General features: G+C 47.1%; 1 protein-coding gene across 6 annotated transcripts in view; it reads right to left on the bottom strand.

Annotated features, from left to right (window-relative positions):
* LOC143981458 (NACHT, LRR and PYD domains-containing protein 3-like) overlaps positions 1 to 18,576 on the bottom strand; it is a 156,632-nt gene that overhangs the window by 91,962 nt on the left and 46,094 nt on the right. For all 6 annotated transcript variants that reach the window (XM_077479329.1, XM_077479334.1, XM_077479332.1 and 3 more), the window contains one exon: positions 10,498 to 10,565. In XM_077479329.1, the coding sequence (XP_077335455.1) occupies positions 10,498 to 10,534 (37 nt within the window). In that variant the 5' untranslated portion in view covers positions 10,535 to 10,565. The remainder of the gene's footprint in view (positions 1 to 10,497; positions 10,566 to 18,576) is intronic.

Below are 18,576 nucleotides of genomic sequence, written 5' to 3' on the forward strand. Positions count from 1 at the left end.
ACAATAGCATAATACATGTATGAGGTGAATTTGGGATCGATAACTACAAGCATTTTTTTTTTATTTGGGAAATTGTTCTGACAATTCAGGACTATGGAGCTAATGAAGGCAATGGAGGAGAGGGAAGGTCAGGGACCAGGGTAGGCAAACAAGAGGGTGCAGGAGATACAGAGCACTGACAGCAGCACCGTAATACAGAGCACTGACATCAGCACCGTGACATACAGCGCTGACAGCAGCACCGTAATACAGAGCACTGACATCAGCACCGTGACATACAGCGCTGACAGCAGCTCCGTGACATACAGCGCTGACAGCAGCTCCGTGACATACAGCGCTGACAGCAGCTCCGTGACATACAGCGCTGACAGCAGCTCCGTGACATACAGCGCTGACAGCAGCTCCGTGACATACAGCGCTGACAGCAGCTCCGTGACATACAGCGCTGACAGCAGCTCCGTGACATACAGCACTGACAGCAGCTCCGTGACATACAGCGCTGACAGCAGCTCCGTGACATACAGCGCTGACAGCAGCACCGTGACATACAGCGCTGACAGCAGCTCCGTGACATACAGCGCTGACAGCAGCTCCGTGACATACAGCGCTGACAGCAGCTCCGTGACATACAGCGCTGACAGCAGCTCCGTGACATACAGCGCTGACAGCAGCTCCGTGACATACAGCGCTGACAGCAGCTCCGTGACATACAGCGCTGACAGCAGCTCCGTGACATACAGCGCTGACAGCAGCTCCGTGACATACAGCGCTGACAGCAGCTCCGTGACATACAGCGCTGACAGCAGCTCCGTGACATACAGCGCTGACAGCAGCTCCGTGACATACAGCGCTGACAGCAGCTCCGTGACATACAGCGCTGACAGCAGCTCCGTGACATACAGCGCTGACAGCAGCTCCGTGACATACAGCGCTGACAGCAGCTCCGTGACATACAGCGCTGACAGCAGCTCCGTGACATACAGCGCTGACAGCAGCTCCGTGACATACAGCGCTGACAGCAGCTCCGTGACATACAGCGCTGACAGCAGCTCCGTGACATACAGCGCTGACAGCAGCTCCGTGACATACAGCGCTGACAGCAGCTCCGTGACATACAGCGCTGACAGCAGCTCCGTGACATACAGCGCTGACAGCAGCTCCGTGACATACAGCGCTGACAGCAGCTCCGTGACATACAGCGCTGACAGCAGCACCGTAAGCAGCCCCAGGAGGAAGTCAGCACAGCACAGGGATGGTGTGATCCCCTCATAATAAGAACCCCCAGGAGGAAGTCAGCACAGCACAGGGATGGTGGGAGCCCCTCATAATAAGAACACCCAGGAGGAAGTCAGCACAGCACAGGGATGGTGGGAACCCCTCATAATAAGCAGCCCCAGTAGAAATATGACACCGCTCAACCTCTTCAAAGAGGAGGGTAGGGGCATATAGTACGGTGTGCTTTTTTGGGTCAGGGAAGTGAGCCAAATGAATTAAGAAGGTCTGTGTGCTTGATTCCAAAAATTGTTTATAGACATATACATGGTCTACTGATCACATGTGTTGAATTCCTCCGAGATCCATGCCTCATTCATTTTTAGAAATGTGAGGTAGTTAACACTGTGGTGAGCTAGGCGAGTACGCTTATCGGTCACAATCCCCCCTGCTGCGCTGAACGTCCTTTCGGACAGGACACTGGATGAGGGGCAAGCCAACAGTTCGATTGCAAATTGGGCAAGCTCTGGCCAGAGGTCAAGCCTGCCCACCCAGTAGTCTAGGGGTTCATCACTCCTCAGAGCGTCCACATCGGCCGTTAACCCAATGTAGTCGGACACCTGACGGTCTAGGCGTTCCCTGATGCTGGATCCGGATGACACCTGTCGATGGGTCGGCTGAAAGAATGACCTCATATCCGAAGTCACCAACACATCTTCAAACCGGCCTCTTCTTGCAGGCGCTGTTGGATTGGTACCCGCAAATCCTTCTCTGGGAGTGGGAATTGCTCCTCTGCCAGCGCACGCAAAAGCAGAATGCAGCATTTCTCGAAGCAAGGCCTGGAAGTGCTGCATTCTGACAGCCCTCTGCGACGGCGGTAACATTTCCGCCATTTTGTGTTTGTACCGGGGGTCTAAGTACGTTGCCACCCAGTACTGGTCCTTGACCCTCATGCTTTTTATACGGGGGTCCCTATTAAAACACTGGAGCATGAAGGCCCCCATTTGCACTAAAGTGGAAGCGGTGTGGTGGCCTGGCTCCTGCTCATCATCCAGGATAATGTCGTCCTCTTCATTCTCCTCTCCCCATCCTCGCACAACAGGGATCCCAGAAAGGTTTAAAGCATGCTCTTCTTGCTCCTGCTCATCCGCCCCGGCACCATCCTCCTCTGACTCCTCATCAGACTCCTGTTGTTGACTTGTCTCAGATAGAGTAGCCCCCCCTGGGAATTCATCCAGCATTGCGACTTCCTCATCTTCCCGCTCCTGCTCCTCCACAGCCTGATCAATGACACGACGCAATGCACGCTCCAGAAAGAAGGCATAAGGTACCATGTCACTGATGGCGCCATGGCTGCGACTGACCAGTTTGGTGATCTCCTCAAATGGCCGCAGAAGTCTGCATGTGTCGCGCATGAGCAGCCACTGGCGCGGTGAAAAAAAACCCAGCTCCCCAGAACCGTTTCTTTCGCAGAGTTCATACAGGTAGACGTTAACTGCACGTTTCTGCTGGAGCAGCCTATCAAGCATATAGAAGGTTGAGTTCCATCGCGTCGGGCAATCGCAAATAAGACGTCTGACCGGCAGATGGTGTCGCCGCTGAATGTCAGCAAGGCGAGCCATGGCCGTGTAAGATCTTCTGAAATGGGCCGAGATTTTCCTTGCCTGCCGCAAGATGTCCTGGACCCCAGGGTATTTGACAAGGAATCGCTGCACGACCAAGTTTAAGACGTGTGCCATGCACGGCACGTGCGTGATTTTGCCCTGTTTCAATGCGCTAAGCAGATTGGCACCGTTGTCACACACCACTTTACCAACTGTCAAATTGAGCGGTGTTAGCCACTCATCTGCCTGTGAACGCAAAGCTGAAAGGAGTGCCGGGCCAGTGTGGCTCTTTGCTTCCAGGCACAACAGACGCAGCACGGCATGGCAACGTCTCACCTGGCATGTGGAATAGGTTCTGGGGAGCTTGGGCGGTGCAGTGGAAGAGACGCTAGCAGCGGAAAAGGAGGAGGCAGCTGAGGAGGAGAGGGAGGAGGATGGAGTAGGAGGAGGAGAAGAAGAGTCAGGCCTGCATGCAATCCGTGGCGGTAAAACCAAATCTACACGGGTGCCACGGGTTACATGCTTGACGGCCGTCAGAAGGTTCACCCAGTGGGCAGTAAAACTGATATACCTTCCCTGCCCGTGTTTGCTAGACCACGTGTCTGTGGTCAGATGTATCTTGGCACCGACACTGTGTGCCAGAGATACATTCACTTGCCGCTGAACATGGCCATATAGCTCTGGGATGCCCTTCTCTGAGAAATACTTCCTTCCTGGGACCTTCCATTGTGGTGTTCCAATGGCCACAAATTTGCGAAAGGCCTCCGAGTCCACCAGTTTATATGGCAGTAGTTGGCGGGCTATGAGTTCTGACAAGCCAGCCGCCAACCGTTGGGCAAGAGGGTTATCCGGCGTCATCATTTTTTTACGCTCAAACATTAGGCCCACGGAAGCCTGCCTTTTTGCAGAAAAATGTGAGCTTGGCGTGATGGAAGGTGGAGTGGAGGACAATTGTGAGGAGAGAGGAGAAGGAGAAGTAGAAGACGAGGCTGGACGGTGAGAGCCTGCAGTGTGGCTTTGTGTGTTCCGTTGCTCCCACTGGGCTCGGTGATGGCTGCTCATGTGCCTTCTTAAGGCGGTCGTCCCTAGGTGAGTATTGGGCTTACCGCGACTAACGCGTTGACTGCAAAGATTGCAGATGGCAACGCTATTGTCAGCAGCGGACACGTTAAAAAAAGCCCACACTGCGGAGCCATGTGCCGGTGTCCTGGGAGCGCCAGATGTGACCGTACATGGTCGATGACTCGCTCCTGATACATTTGCAGTCTGCTTTGTCCCTGCTGTGCAATGTAAGTCATTGCTGCTTCTCCTCCCTATCTGCTGGTCCATATCTCCCTCTGAACTCCCCTCCTCTTCCTCTCTTGTGGGCACCCACGTGACATCACTAGACACGTCATCATCAACGTCACCTTCCCCACCGCTATAAGTAGAGTAGGCAGCAACACCGGGGACCAACCTCCTCCTTGGGCTGATCTGGGTACTGGCGTCAGACTGCTGAGTAGCGCTTGTTGCTACCTCCTCTTCCTGATCCAATACCAAGAGTGGCTGCGCATCAGAAATGTCCTCTTGATATGGATCGGAAAATAATTCCAGTGACTCAAGCGGAAGGTATGTGGTGGTGGTGGTGGTGGTCGTGTTGTTGGTGGTAGTGTCTTTGGGGGTGCACATAGCAGAGAGTGAAGAAGAGGGTGCAGATCGAGAGGATGAGGAGGGTGCAGAAGAGTAAGGCTGAGCGAGCCACTCAACCAAGTCTGGTGCATCCTTTAAAGTAATTGAACGCACCTTCTGCAACTTCCCACTTTGGCTCAAGCCTGTTGCTCCTGCCCTACCCCTACCACCCCTGCGGAAGGGCCTGCCTCTTCCTCTGCATGTCATTTTTTAAATGACCCTGTGACAAAACTCTTAGTCCCTATACCGCTGAAGGACTGCTGCAGTATAGGTGAGCGGTCAGCAGTGGTGCACGTCAACCCTATCTATTGTGGACCTATAGCGGTCCTTACAGAACAGCAGACTGTACCGCACTCAAGCCTATGTACCGTAGCACCCTATACCAAGTTACCAGTCCTTATAAGAACTTTTGTGGACCAAGCAGGTTGTGTATTAGTGTTTAGCAGACTGTACGTCAGTCCCTATACCGCTGAAGGACTGCTGCAGTATAGGGCAGCGGTCAGCAGTGGTGCACGTCAACCCTATCTATTGTGGACCGATAGCGGTCCTTACAGAACAGCAGACTGTACCGCACTCAAGCCTATGTACCGTAGCACCCTATACCAAGTTACCAGTCCTTATAAGAACTTTTGTGGACCAAGCAGGTTGTGTATTAGTGTTTAGCAGACTGTACGTCAGTCCCTATACCGCTGAAGGACTGCTGCAGTATAGGGCAGCGGTCAGCAGTGGTGCACGTCAACCCTATCTATTGTGGACCGATAGCGGTCCTTACAGAACAGCAGACTGTACCGCACTCAAGCCTATGTACCGTAGCACCCTATACCAAGTTACCAGTCCTTATAAGAACTTTTGTGGAACAAGCAGGTTGTGTGTTAGTGATTAGCAGACTGTACGTCAGTCCCTATACCAATGAAGGACTGCTGCAGTATAGGGCAGCGGTCAGCAGTAGTGCACGGCAACCCTATGTATTGTGGACCGATAGCGGTCCTTACAGAACAGCAGACTGTACCGCACTCAAGCCTATGTACCGTAGCACCCTATACCAAGTTACCAGTCCTTATAAGAACTTTTGTGGACCAAGCAGGTTGTGTATTAGTGTTTAGCAGACTGTACGTCAGTCCCTATACCGCTGAAGGACTGCTGCAGTATAGGGCAGCGGTCAGCAGTGGTGCACGTCAACCCTATGTATTGTGGACCGATAGCGGTCCTTACAGAACAGCAGACTGTAACGCACTCAGGCCTATGTACCGTAGCACCCTATACCAAGTTACCAGTCCTTATAAGAACTTTTGTGGACCAAGCAGGTTGTGTGTTAGTGATTAGCAGACTGTACGTCAGTCCCTATACCAATGAAGGACTGCTGCAGTATAGGGCAGCGGTCAGCAGTAGTGCACGGCAACCCTATGTATTGTGGACCGATAGCGGTCCTTACAGAACAGCAGACTGTAACGCACTCAGGCCTATGTACCGTAGCACCCTATACCAAGTTACCAGTCCTTATAAAAACTTTTGTGGAACAAGCAGGTTGTGTGTTAGTGTTTAGCAGACTGTGCGTCAGTCCCTATACCGCTGAAGGACTGCTGCAGTATAGGGCAGCGGTCAGCAGTGGTGCACGTCAACCCTATCTATTGTGGACCGATAGCGGTCCTTACAGAACAGCAGACTGTACCGCACTCAAGCCTATGTACCGTAGCACCCTATACCAAGTTACCAGTCCTTATAAGAACTTTTGTGGACCAAGCAGGTTGTGTATTAGTGTTTAGCAGACTGTACGTCAGTCCCTATACCGCTGAAGGACTGCTGCAGTATAGGGCAGCGGTCAGCAGTGGTGCACGTCAACCCTATGTATTGTGGACCGATAGCGGTCCTTACAGAACAGCAGACTGTAACGCACTCAGGCCTATGTACCGTAGCACCCTATACCAAGTTACCAGTCCTTATAAGAACTTTTGTGGACCAAGCAGGTTGTGTGTTAGTGATTAGCAGACTGTACGTCAGTCCCTATACCAATGAAGGACTGCTGCAGTATAGGGCAGCGGTCAGCAGTAGTGCACGGCAACCCTATGTATTGTGGACCGATAGCGGTCCTTACAGAACAGCAGACTGTACTGCACTCAGGCCTATGTACCGTAGCACCCTATACCAAGTTACCAGTCCTTATAAAAACTTTTGTGGACCAAGCAGGTTGTGTGTTAGTGTTTAGCAGACTGTGCGTCAGTCCCTATACCGCTGAAGGACTGCTGCAGTATAGGGCAGCGGTCAGCAGTAGTGCACGGCAACCCTATGTATTGTGGACCGATAGCGGTCCTTACAGAACAGCAGACTGTAACGCACTCAGGCCTATGTACCGTAGCACCCTATACCAAGTTACCAGTCCTTATAAGAACTTTTGTGGACCAAGCAGGTTGTGTGTTAGTGATTAGCAGACTGTACGTCAGTCCCTATACCAATGAAGGACTGCTGCAGTATAGGGCAGCGGTCAGCAGTAGTGCACGGCAACCCTATGTATTGTGGACCGATAGCGGTCCTTACAGAACAGCAGACTGTACCGCACCCAAGCCTATGTACCGTAGCACCCTAGACAGACCAAGTTACCAGTCCTGATAAAGAGCTTTGTGGAACAAGTGAGTTGTGAATGATTAGCAGACTGCAGCAGAAGGGCAGCAGTCAAGTATAATATTCTTTCTATATTTGGAAGAAAGAATATTATACGTGTACAAGCCTATTACCGTACCACTGATACCAGTCCTGAAAAGAACCTTTGTGGAACTAATAGTAACAGCAAGTCTTTAAAATTATCCTCACTGCCTGACACACTGCTTCCTGCCTGTCCCTATACAAATTGGCAAAAAAGAGTAGGCTGGAACGATTAGCTGGAACAGCTCTTTTGTGGACCTGATAGTAACAGCTAATGATGATGATGATGATGATGATGAAGAAAGACTAATCTGGCTGAGCTGTCCCTAAAATAGCAGCATACAGCGCTCTGTCCCTTTATCTAAACTGACAAAAGAAACTCAGGCTGCTGACCTAACACCTATACCAGTCCTGAAAAGAACTTTTGTGTACCAAATAGCTAGCGTTTTCTCTGTCCCTACTCCACACAGGATCCTTTCCCTACAGTGACAGAAGAAAGAATGTAAAATGGCCACCGGATCGGGTGTATTTATAGGTTAGGGGGAATGTCCAAGTGTCCATGAGCTGTCATGTCTCAATTGGTTGTCCTGTAACACATGATAAACGTGTCACGAAAGGTTAAAGTTCTTGTATACATTAAACACGTAAGTCCGCCGGGGCGAACGACGGAAAAAGGCGTTCGAACCCGCGGACGGCGAAAGTCGGAAATTCGCCGCGAAACGACCGCCGGGCGAACCGTTCGGCCATCACTAATGGCGGGCGCTTTAAAAATTTTTTTTTTATTTTTTTATTTATTTTATTTATTTTAAAATAACTAAATTGTTTAAAAAAAAAAAAAAAAATTGATCACTTTTATTGCTGTCACAAGGAATGTAAACATCCCTTGTGACAGTAATAGGTGGTGACAGGTCCTCTTTATGGAGGGATCGGGGGTCTAAAAGACCCCCCACCCCTCCTTTACACTTCAATGTATTCAGATCGCTGAAAACGGCGATTCTGAATACCGGATATTTTTTTTAAACCGGTGCCATTGGCAGCCGAGTAAACGGGAAGTGCGTCATGACGTCGCTTCCGTGTTTACGATGAGGAGACTGGAACAAAGTCGATTACGGCTTCGTTCCAGTTCCTCCGCAGCAGCCGGAGGCATCGGACACGGAATCGGTGCTCCCGATTGAGCGGGAGCACCGGTAGCAGCGGCGAGAGGCGGCAGGAGGGGGGGACGTCCCCTCCCGCTCCTCCGGCATAACAGACGAGCGGCTTTTAGCCACATCGGTTGTTATACCTGGATAGCCAATCACCTGCTGCAAAAAACGGTACCAGGATGATGCCTGCAGGTGCGGGCATCATCCCGGTATAACCCCCGGAAGCCGAGTACGCATATCTGCGTACGCTCGGCGGGAAAGGGTTAAGCGTTAACGCTAAGGCGTGTTTAAAAAAAAAACATCCCTCTGATATTTTCCACTCTCAAATTACCCACATAAATATTTTTAAAGCTTAAAAACGCTGACGCTAAAAAAAGTTGGTATATCGTTTATGAGCGTTTTTGAGCTTTTTTCAGTGTCAGTGTCAAAACTGCTCTAACGCTGGAGCCTCTGAAGGCGCTGGTCCTTGTTTGTTTTTTTTGGAGCTTAAAGCCCCATACACACTATCACTTTTTTTCCTTCAGATTTACCAAAACCATATAATATGAGGTCAAATCTTAAGCCGCGTACACACGGGCGGACTGTATGGCCTACTTAGTCCGTCGAAACACATTTCAGCGGACAGTCCGCTTGTGTGTGGGCTTCAGCGGACTTTTTCAGCGTGCAGTCTGGCGGACTAAGTATTTCGGAATTTTCGAAATACTGTCCGTCATACTTTGGTTTCAGCGGACAATCCGATCGTCAGTAGGCTAGTTTGACGGACTAAGAATGGTGCATGCTCAGAAAGGATTTACACGGCGGAAGGGTGCTTTGCTGTGTCTTGGACTTGCTATTTCTAGTCCCGTCGTACGTGCTGTACACGTCATCGCGCAAGCTTTCAGCGGACTGTTTGTGCATCCGTGTGTGGTCAAGTCCGTTCATTCGAAAGTAGGATGGACTGTCCGTCGGATTGTATGACGGACTAAGTAGGCCATACAGTCCGCCCGTGTGTACGCGGCTTTAGGAGTTTCAATGTGTATGCAATCAGGCAGGCCCTTGTACTACATGGTTTTGGTAAATCTGAAGGAAAAACTCAGCAGAAAAACTGATAGTGTGTATGGAGCTTAAAAACGACCATGCCTGTTACAGCTCAAAAACGCCATGGTGTGTATGAGCCCATTGAATAACATGGTGTTGCCTTCTTAAGCAGCAAAAAAAGCTCAAAAAAGCTGCTGTAAAAACGTTCATGTGTATGAGGCCTTAACATTCCTCCTGATTGGAGGATTTCTGACACATGACAGCAGATAAGTCTGTACTGGCAGCCAGCAATGCTATAAAGTGCATATAGAAGGGAAAGGAAATGATCCCCAATACGTCTATATGTACATTATCCTATGGAGGGATTGGATTCCCTGTGGTAATCTCATATGATTGCCTCCATAGTGATAAGTTACCTCTCAGATGGATGAATATTGGGTGCAAACACCTAGGGGGGCTATTTATATAAAATTAATCACCTTTGTGAATTATCCCTAGAATGTGTCTAATTTGTTTATTTCCTGTGATCATGAGCTCCATCTAGTGGTCATAATGCCATATCTTACTGGTTGAGGCATTTCAAGAAAATAATGTATGATACTGATGATCATAGGAAGTAAACATATTAGAAAAATTACGGGGATTATTAGTGATGACTGTACAAGTGACACAAATTCATAGTAATTATTTTATATACAGACCTCCTAATGTAGATGTAGGGATGATCATTTTAAACATCATGTTTATTGATTGTTTCAAAGTAAACTAGAAAAAAAATATATAAAGCCTTTAAAAAACCTCCCCCCTGAATAATGATGTGTCTGATCAGTGTGAACTAAGAACTCTCATTACCCCCAAATCTCCCAGCAGTATGTGTCATGTGACACGGGGCTGTTTTCTCCTTAGGGTTATAGACAAAGGATTCCCCGACCACTATACAAATAGTCATACAATTTGGGGTCCTGCAGTCATTATGGATCACTGGACCATCTCAGAAGATCATTTCCATCAATGATAAATAAAATCTGAAGACACGGGAATGTGATGGTGGAATTGATGAAAAGCTCCTGAACTCTTCTAATGGGTGGACTGACCAGATGTCTACAGGAAATGTCCAGACTATGGAGACATGAGATGTCCTATCATCTAATTCCAATCTCTGGAGATGTGAGATGGAGGAAAACATTGGAAAGGATGGTCAGGATCAGCAGTCATACCTTGTGGGGAGGAGGATGAGGAGGAAGAGGTCGCCATGACATCAGAAGATGACCCGAGATGACATCACCTGGAAGGAGCACAAACAATAATAAACGTATTTGTAATGCAATGAGTGGAAACAAAAAGGAGGATTTTGTTCCCTTCTGTGGCTGACTGGTTGACCGATTAGAATGTATTAGAATTGGATGGATTTCTGTCATTTACAACCCATAAATATAAGAGGGTCAATCAGAACCTTAATCCCGGCATTCATCTGATTGGTATATCGGGGTCACAAAGGAATATTACCCTGTTTAGGGCCACAATTTATACAGGCTTGGACTTTTAGGTGTCACCTCCACAAATCTGTTCCATTCACAGCCAAGACTGATTGTAATCAGCACCAAAGTATCAGCCAGTAAGATGTCTATAGAGAAGTCAGGTGAAAAAAAGGAGACCCCAAAATGGAAGCCGTGTGATCAGCAGAGACCTCCATTCACTAATAAGATGCTTCCAAGAGGATTCTTCAGGAAGGTCGGAATTTATTCATCATAAAAACAGGGTAAAACGCAAACAATACATTGTGTGTCTCTTTAGTGGCCACTTTGTCAGGAAAGGTGTACAGGACACTTTAATGGGTGGGATCTGTGTGTGTCCTTCAGACCAGACTATACTGTACAGTATACGGATATGACAGGTTTTTCTGATAATAAATGATAATTATTGATATGAATTCTGAAGGAGATATGAAGAATAACCTTCTGATGAAGCACAGGCTACAAATGTTATAAAACTAAAGACTCTGAGAGTCATCTGTGAAAGGAAAGTTTACATTCAGAGCAATGAGTTACAAGGACACATTTAATCCAGCAGACAATGTGTTATAATGGTCCTCACACAACACCGGTATAAAGAGGATATATTTATATATTAGATATTTATTAGATATTTTTACAAGTCCAGCAAAAGAAATACAAAAGAGTCCGGTAACGAAGTGTGACATAAGAAGAAAGGGGCTGATTTATGAAAGCCGTGTGCCATCAGTAGAGGCGGACGACGAGACGCAATGCATATTCTCCTATTTACAAAATGGTGCGCCGGGAACAGAGCACTAATCCCCATTTACTATAGTGATCTCGGCACACAGCATAATGCAATCTGTGCGCCACTATGGACATGGCACACGGCATCTTCAATATTAACAGAAGATGGAGGTGCAAATATTATGGGGTGATGTGAGGAAGTTTAGTAACAACTGCCCAAAATAGAATGAGAAATTAATTTCAGAGAAAGCCTGCTGTGCCTGCAAGTATGTTTAGAACTGTGTGAGATCAATGTGCATGCGCAAGCGGCTCTTGTGCACGTTCAAATGTGTTTGTTCACTGCGTGGCCAAAATGTTAATAAAAGTCAAGCCTCACAAATGAAATTGCGTAGGTTGAACGGGCGCACCTCTAAACTTGACAATTTTCTTGTTTACGCCGCTTTACCTTTATGTATTTTTTAATGATATTTGCACACAGGTCATGTTAGCGTGTTATGCTGCCAACATGTGACATGCAGTTTACTTATTGTCAATAATTAATTGATTTATTTTATCATTTTATAATTATTTATTCACTTTTTGAATATAATCAACTGTTATTCATTACTGTATTCATTTAATCATATTTAATTTTTGAGCATTTATCACAATTTTGATTGTATATGAATTGTCCTTGCTGATTTCACTTAATCTATTGGAATTATCTGATTCATTTTCATTTCCTTGCACAAACAGTAATAGCCTCAGTGGGGGTAGGTAGCGCAGCTAATTTTGGTCTTTATATGCATTGTATTTTGGATGTGTATCACATCCTGCTAGCTGCAGCTGTAACTGGGTTTTTGTTTTTTAATCTTTTAGATTAGGAGCACAGTCATTTTTTTCTCTTATGTGACATGCACCCTGTTAAAATTATGTAAAAAGACTCTCGCTCCTCTAGCTGCTACTAAAAGGGCATTTAACCTTTGCCCTCTAATGCCTTGTACACACGGCCGGACATTCCGACCACCAAATCCGTTGGATCTTGTCCAAAACTTGTGTTGCTACACGCGGTCGGACAAAGTTGTCGAAATTTCCGGTCGGCAAGAATGCGGTGACGTAAACCGTGTACTACGAGACTAGAAAAGGGAAGTTTAGCACCATGTCCGGCACCCTTTGGGTTCCTTCTGCTCGTGTTTATGGGGTGTTAGTAGAAGTTTGGTTAGAGACGATTCATGCTTTTCAGACTTGTGCTTCAGATCATTACTGCTCTTCAGTTTGTGCTTGTCAGTGTGTATCTGCTTATAAGTGCGTGTAGTCAGTTCGCATTTGTTGGTCATTGCAGACTGTATCTTGGTATATAGTACGCTTTGGTTTTCAGTGCTTATTGTCTGCTCGTTTCTGTTTTTCAGGTCATTCTTTCAGGCCTTGCTGTTTATCGGTGCTTTCTGTTGTCTGGTCTGACCAGCCGACCGCTTTGAAGCCATGTTTCGTGCACATACTCGTCTTAGAGTTCGTGCTGTGCAGGGGCTTGGTGTTGGGCTTTTAGCTTTGACACAAGCCCAGTCCATGAACAGGGCGAGGAGGAGTTCATGGAACAAGAATTGGTTGCGCCAGCGTGACCAATTCTTGCACATCCTTTTTCTTCATGAGATCCGGGAGAATAATCCTGAGGATTTCAGGAATTATCTCAGGATGACGGACCCCGTTTTTCACTGTCTGTTGGCTTTGCTGACCCCTTATATCAGCAGGCAGGATACCTGCATGAGGCAAGCCATCACTCTGGAGCAGAGGCTAGTTGCCATGTTGCAGTACTTGATGACTGGGAGAAGTCTTCAGGACCTCAAGTTCTTGACAGGCATCTCCCCCCACGCTCTGGGGATCATTATTCCAGAGACCTGTTCTGCCGTTATTTAGGTCCTGCAGAAGGACTATATGAAAGTAAGTTTTCTCCTTTAACATCACATTCTATGTATTTAATGTTTCCTAATGTTTTGTATTTCTTTCATTGTTCCCTAATTACCATGATTGCAATATGCTGTAATTGATATGTTGTGCCCCTTTGTCCTCATGCATGCTGGATGCTTTTCAAGTTCCTTTTTTGTCCTTCATGCATATTTGCCTTCACTAACCTCCCCAGCATGCTCTTCTGGGCCCATATACACCTATAGCATAGTCACTTAGCAAAGTATTTTGTCAGCTCCATAGTAGTGCTTTCCCCTAAACACCCCCTAAAATCGGTATGTAGCGCCGACACTAGACTAAGCCCACGTACACACGGTCGGAGATTTTGGTAACCAAATCCGTCGGATTTTGTCCATCGTATTTAGTCCGACGAATTGTGTCCGAAACTGTTGCATACACACGGTCGGGCCAAGTTGTCTGGTTTTGCGGTTGCCAAGAATGCAGTGACGTAAGCCGTGTACGGCGGGACTAGAAAAAGGAAGTTCAGCACCACATCTGGCACCCTTTGGGCTCCTTCTGCTGATCTCGTGTTAGTAGAAGTTTGGTGAGAGACGATTCGCACTTTTCAGATTAGTGATTCAGATCGCTACCGCTCTTCAGTTTGTGCTTGTCTTTGCGTATCTGATAATCAGTGCGTGCAGTCATTAAGTATTTGCTTCTCATTGTGGACTATATCTTGGTATAGTACGCTTTGAAAGGCATTTTTTATTGTCTGCTTGCTTCTGCTATTCAGGTCGTCCTTTCAGGCCTTGCTGTTTATCGGTGCTTTCTGGTGTCCGTTCTGACCAGCCGACCGTTTTCAAAACATGTTTCATCTACGTACTCATTGTACAGCTTGTGCTGTGCAGGGGTTCTTACTTTGACTTTGACACAAGCCCCGTCCATGAACAGGGAGGGGAGGAGTTTGTGGACCAAGAATTGGTTGTGCCAGCGTCACCAGTTCTCGCACATGCCTTTGCTCCGTGAGATCCGCAAGAATAATCCTGATCATTTCTGGATTATTCTCAGGATGATGGACCCCGTTTTTCACCATCTGCTGGCTTTGCTGACCCCTTATATCACCAGGCAGGATACCTGCATGTGGCAAGCCACCACTCCGGAGCAGTGGCTCATTGCCACGTTGCGCTACTTGGCGACAGGGAGAAGCTTTCAGGACCTCAAGTTCTCTACAGGCATCACCCCCCAGGCTCTGGGGATCATTATTCCGCAGACCTGTTCTGCCATCATTCAGCTCCTGCAGGAGGACTATATTATGCTAATTTTTTGCCTTAAACATCACATTCTATGTATTTCATGATTGCTAATGTCTTGCATTTCTTTCCTCATTCCCTAATTACCATCATTGCAATATGCTCTAATTCATATGCTCTGCCCCTTTGTCCTCATGAAGATTTGCCTCACTAACTTCCCCACCATGCTCTTCTTGGTCCCTAAAACTATAGTCTAGTCACTTAATGTCTTTTGGCAGCTCCATAGTATTGCTTTACCCTAAACACCCCCTAAAATGTCTACAAATGTAATGTGTTTCCTTTAATTCATGCAAAGTGACCTTTTTTTGTTTTTTTGGAGTTGTGCCAAGCTCATTAGTAACCCCCCTCTCCCCAACTGCTACCTCAGCTGATAGCAATCTTCTATCTGATGACTTGACCCAACCCAATACACACTCTAAATACCTTTATCATGATCACATTTATGGACAAATTCACCAAAGCATGTAGTGTAAGGGCCTCAATACTTTCAAATGCTATTTTGATTTTTTTTTTAAACTTAATGTTTATTGAGATTACTGAGAGAAAAAAAAGAAGTACATAGACATCACCAAATGGGCATATCCCGGTGTAAGTATAAACAGAGATGATAATAAATGCAAGGTATTCAAACAATCATAAAGGAATGAGGAAAGAAAAGTAAGGATAGGGGGGGGAAAGGTAGAGGGGCACAGTTACATACGTGACTAGGGTTAGTCAGTTATCGCCGAACATAAAGAGCAATTAAGTCCTTAATAAGATATAGACGATGGGTATGATCATAGTATAGGAGCACTCCTCGGATTAGTAATCCAGAGCTCCCAGGATTTGCGAAAACGACTTGTGGAGTGGTTGGCTTTGGCAAAATAATGTTCCATCTGAAAGTTTTGGTTAAGGATTTGAATGACTTCTTCCAATGTGGGGGGGAGGGCTGTTTTCCATCTTCTCGCAATTGCGAGTCTGGCTGCAATAAGTATGTGGGTAACCGGAGTGCGAAGGTGGTTAGGCCAGGCAGGGATGTGAAGTCCTAGTAGAAGATCCAGTGGGGATAGAGGAAGGGTTACTCCAGAGAGTGAGAGAATTAAGCTCTTAACTTTGTCCCAGTAGTTTCTCAATAGAGGGCATTCCCACCAGACATGTAGTAAGGAACCGATCTGGTCGCAGTTCCTCCAACACTTGGGTGAGGTGTTCAAGTATATTTTGGCAAGTCTTTCAGGGGTAAAATACCATTTATGAAATAGCTTCTGTGTGGATTCCCAGTGATTGATGCAGCGGGATAAACGTAGTGGAAGTAGAAGGGCTTTCTGCCATTGTAGCTGCGTCGGTGGCTGGTCTGTAAGGGGAGACCAGTATTGCATGCTGGAGGAAAGAAGATCCGAGTGAGGTTCGGTAAGGAGTTTGTATATCACCGAGATCCCTTTGCTTTTGGGAGTTTCAAGATTATAATGCGTGAGTAAGGGAAGCGTCAGAGTGTCCAAGGATGAGTAACGCATTTTGGAGAGCATAGACCTGATCCTTAGGTAGAGGAAGAAGGTTTGTTTGGGCAGTTCGTATTGTTCCATGAGACGTGTAAAGGTTTTCAAGGTGGAGCCTTCAAACAGCGATCCAAGGTAAGATAGGCCTCGGTTTGTCCATTCTGAGATGGGTAGGTCCGGGGAGAGAAGTTGAAGTGCATCAAGGGGTAGTTTAGGCAAGGTCTCCACCGAGATTCCCATTCGTTGATTGTATTAACGCTGACCATGTTTTCCTGGAGGCCGTGATGGTATCAAGTGGGTAGCGCAGGGGAGGGAGCTTAAGCCAGGTGGCTGCAAGCAGAAGCTTAGCGTTCGTGTCCAGTATGGTTGATTCGATCTGTTTCCAGTTTGAATGACGATTATCCGACCACCAAGTTTTCAGTTGGTCTAGAATGGAGGCTCGGTAGTAGGCCTGGACATTGGGTGCCCCTAGCCCTCCAGAATGAACTGGAGTCAGGACTATGGACTTCTTTACTCTAGGACGTCTCTGCTGCCAGATGAAACCGTTAAGAATCCCTTGAAGTTTTTTGAGTTGGTGTTGCGTCATAGGGAGGGGTATGGTTCGAAAAAAATATAGGATATGAGGCAGCAGATACATTTTAGCCTGAGCTATCCTTCCAGCCCAGGAGGCCGGGAGTCGGCTCAGGTCTTTGATGAGGCTAGTAAGTTTGCCCACGAGGTCTTCGAGATTGGTTCTAAGTAGTAGTCGACTAGGGGATGTCAAATGAATTCCCAAGTAGGGGAGAAAAGAGTTCGGGGCCCAGGCAAAGGGGAAGGTGGAGGAGATTGATTTTGACGTATGCGGGTCTAAACCAAGGTTCAGCATGAGGGATTTGCTATGATTCAGTTTATACATGGATATTCTACTGAATTGATCTAAAACTGCGTGCACCGCAGGAAGCGAGGAGAGGGGGTCAGTCAGGGCTATGATTACATCATCGGCGTAGAGGCCAATTTTGTGATCAGTATCTCCGATTTTTATTCCAGATATTTTTGGGTCTGATCTTATCTTCTGTGCTAACGGCTCCATCACTAGGGCGAAAATCAGTGGGGATAGTGGACACCCTTGTCTGGTGCCGTTGGTGATTTGGAAAGGTTGGGAGACTACTCCCGATGTCCAGATGCGTGCCGAGGGGTGGGAGTATAAGCCCATTATCGCTTTATGAAATGTGCCAGACACTCCAAATTTGTGGAGGACTGCCTCCATATAGGGCCAGTACACCCTGTCGAACGCCTTCTCTGCGTCTAATGCCAGAAGCAGAGAAGGCGTTCCAGTATGCTCCGTCCACTGTATCAAGTCGATAAACCTTCTAGTACCGTCGGATGTCTGCCTGCCAGGCACAAATCCGACTTGATCAGGATGTATGAGTTGGGGAATAACAGAAGATAGTCGTTGTGCGAGTAATTTAGCATACAGTTTTGTGTCTGTGTTGAGAAGGGAAATAGGGCGGTAGTTGCCTGGATTGTCCGGGGGTTTACCAGGTTTGGGGATGGTGACTATCAAGGCATCAAGGGATTCTTTCGGCATTATTCCTGTGGTGGCAAACTGATTGTACATGTCACATAAATGGGGGACTAATAGTTGGGAAAACCGCTTGTAATATTCGCTAGGAAGTCCGTCGGGGCCTGGAGCCTTATGTAGTGGGAGGTTTTGGATCAATTTGTGGATCTCGGAGTGTGTAAAAGGAACTTCCAATTGTTCGAGTTGTGTCGGGGATAGAGAAGGGAGGGAGATAGAGGATAAGAAATTGGCAATGTCGTGTTGGGAGGGGGGTGGAAGCGGGTCTGAGCCTGACAGATTGTACAGTTTCGTATAAAAATGTCCAAATTCATTTGCAATATCTAGCGGGTTAGTCATGCGTCTGCCCTGGGAGTTAGTGAGGTGTGTGATTTTTTTGTTAGCTAATTGCTTCTTAAAGTGTCTAGCCATATAGGCCCCTGGTTTATTGGCTGCTGAGTATGTCAGCAGGCGTAGTCTTTTAATGTAGTAGTCGAAGTTTTTACGAAGGTGGTCACTAAGCTGGAGTCTGAGGTTTTTGAGTTCCGAGGAGACGGCCTTCGATGGGGATTTCTTGTTGGTGAGTTCTAGGGACCTGATTTTAGTCAGGAGGGATTCTGTCATGCGTGAGTGATTTTTCTTTGCCTGGGAGCCAAGTTTAATAAAAAGACCTCGTAGGCAAGCCTTATGTGCATTCCATACTATGGAGTGATCAGAAACTGATTTGACATTTTGTTGGAAATAAGTCTCAATCTCGGATCGTATTGCAGTTTCAGAGTTAGGATCGTTAAGGAGGGAGGTGTTGAGCCTCCATACTGTGTGTTTGGGTGTTTGAGAAGGGGAAGCCAATTTAATC

This window comes from Lithobates pipiens, unplaced genomic scaffold, assembly GCF_037356315.1.
Source record: "Lithobates pipiens isolate NorthernLeopardFrog02 unplaced genomic scaffold, aLitPip1_a1.2 Scaffold_157, whole genome shotgun sequence".
Lineage (NCBI taxonomy): Eukaryota > Metazoa > Chordata > Amphibia > Anura > Ranidae > Lithobates > Lithobates pipiens.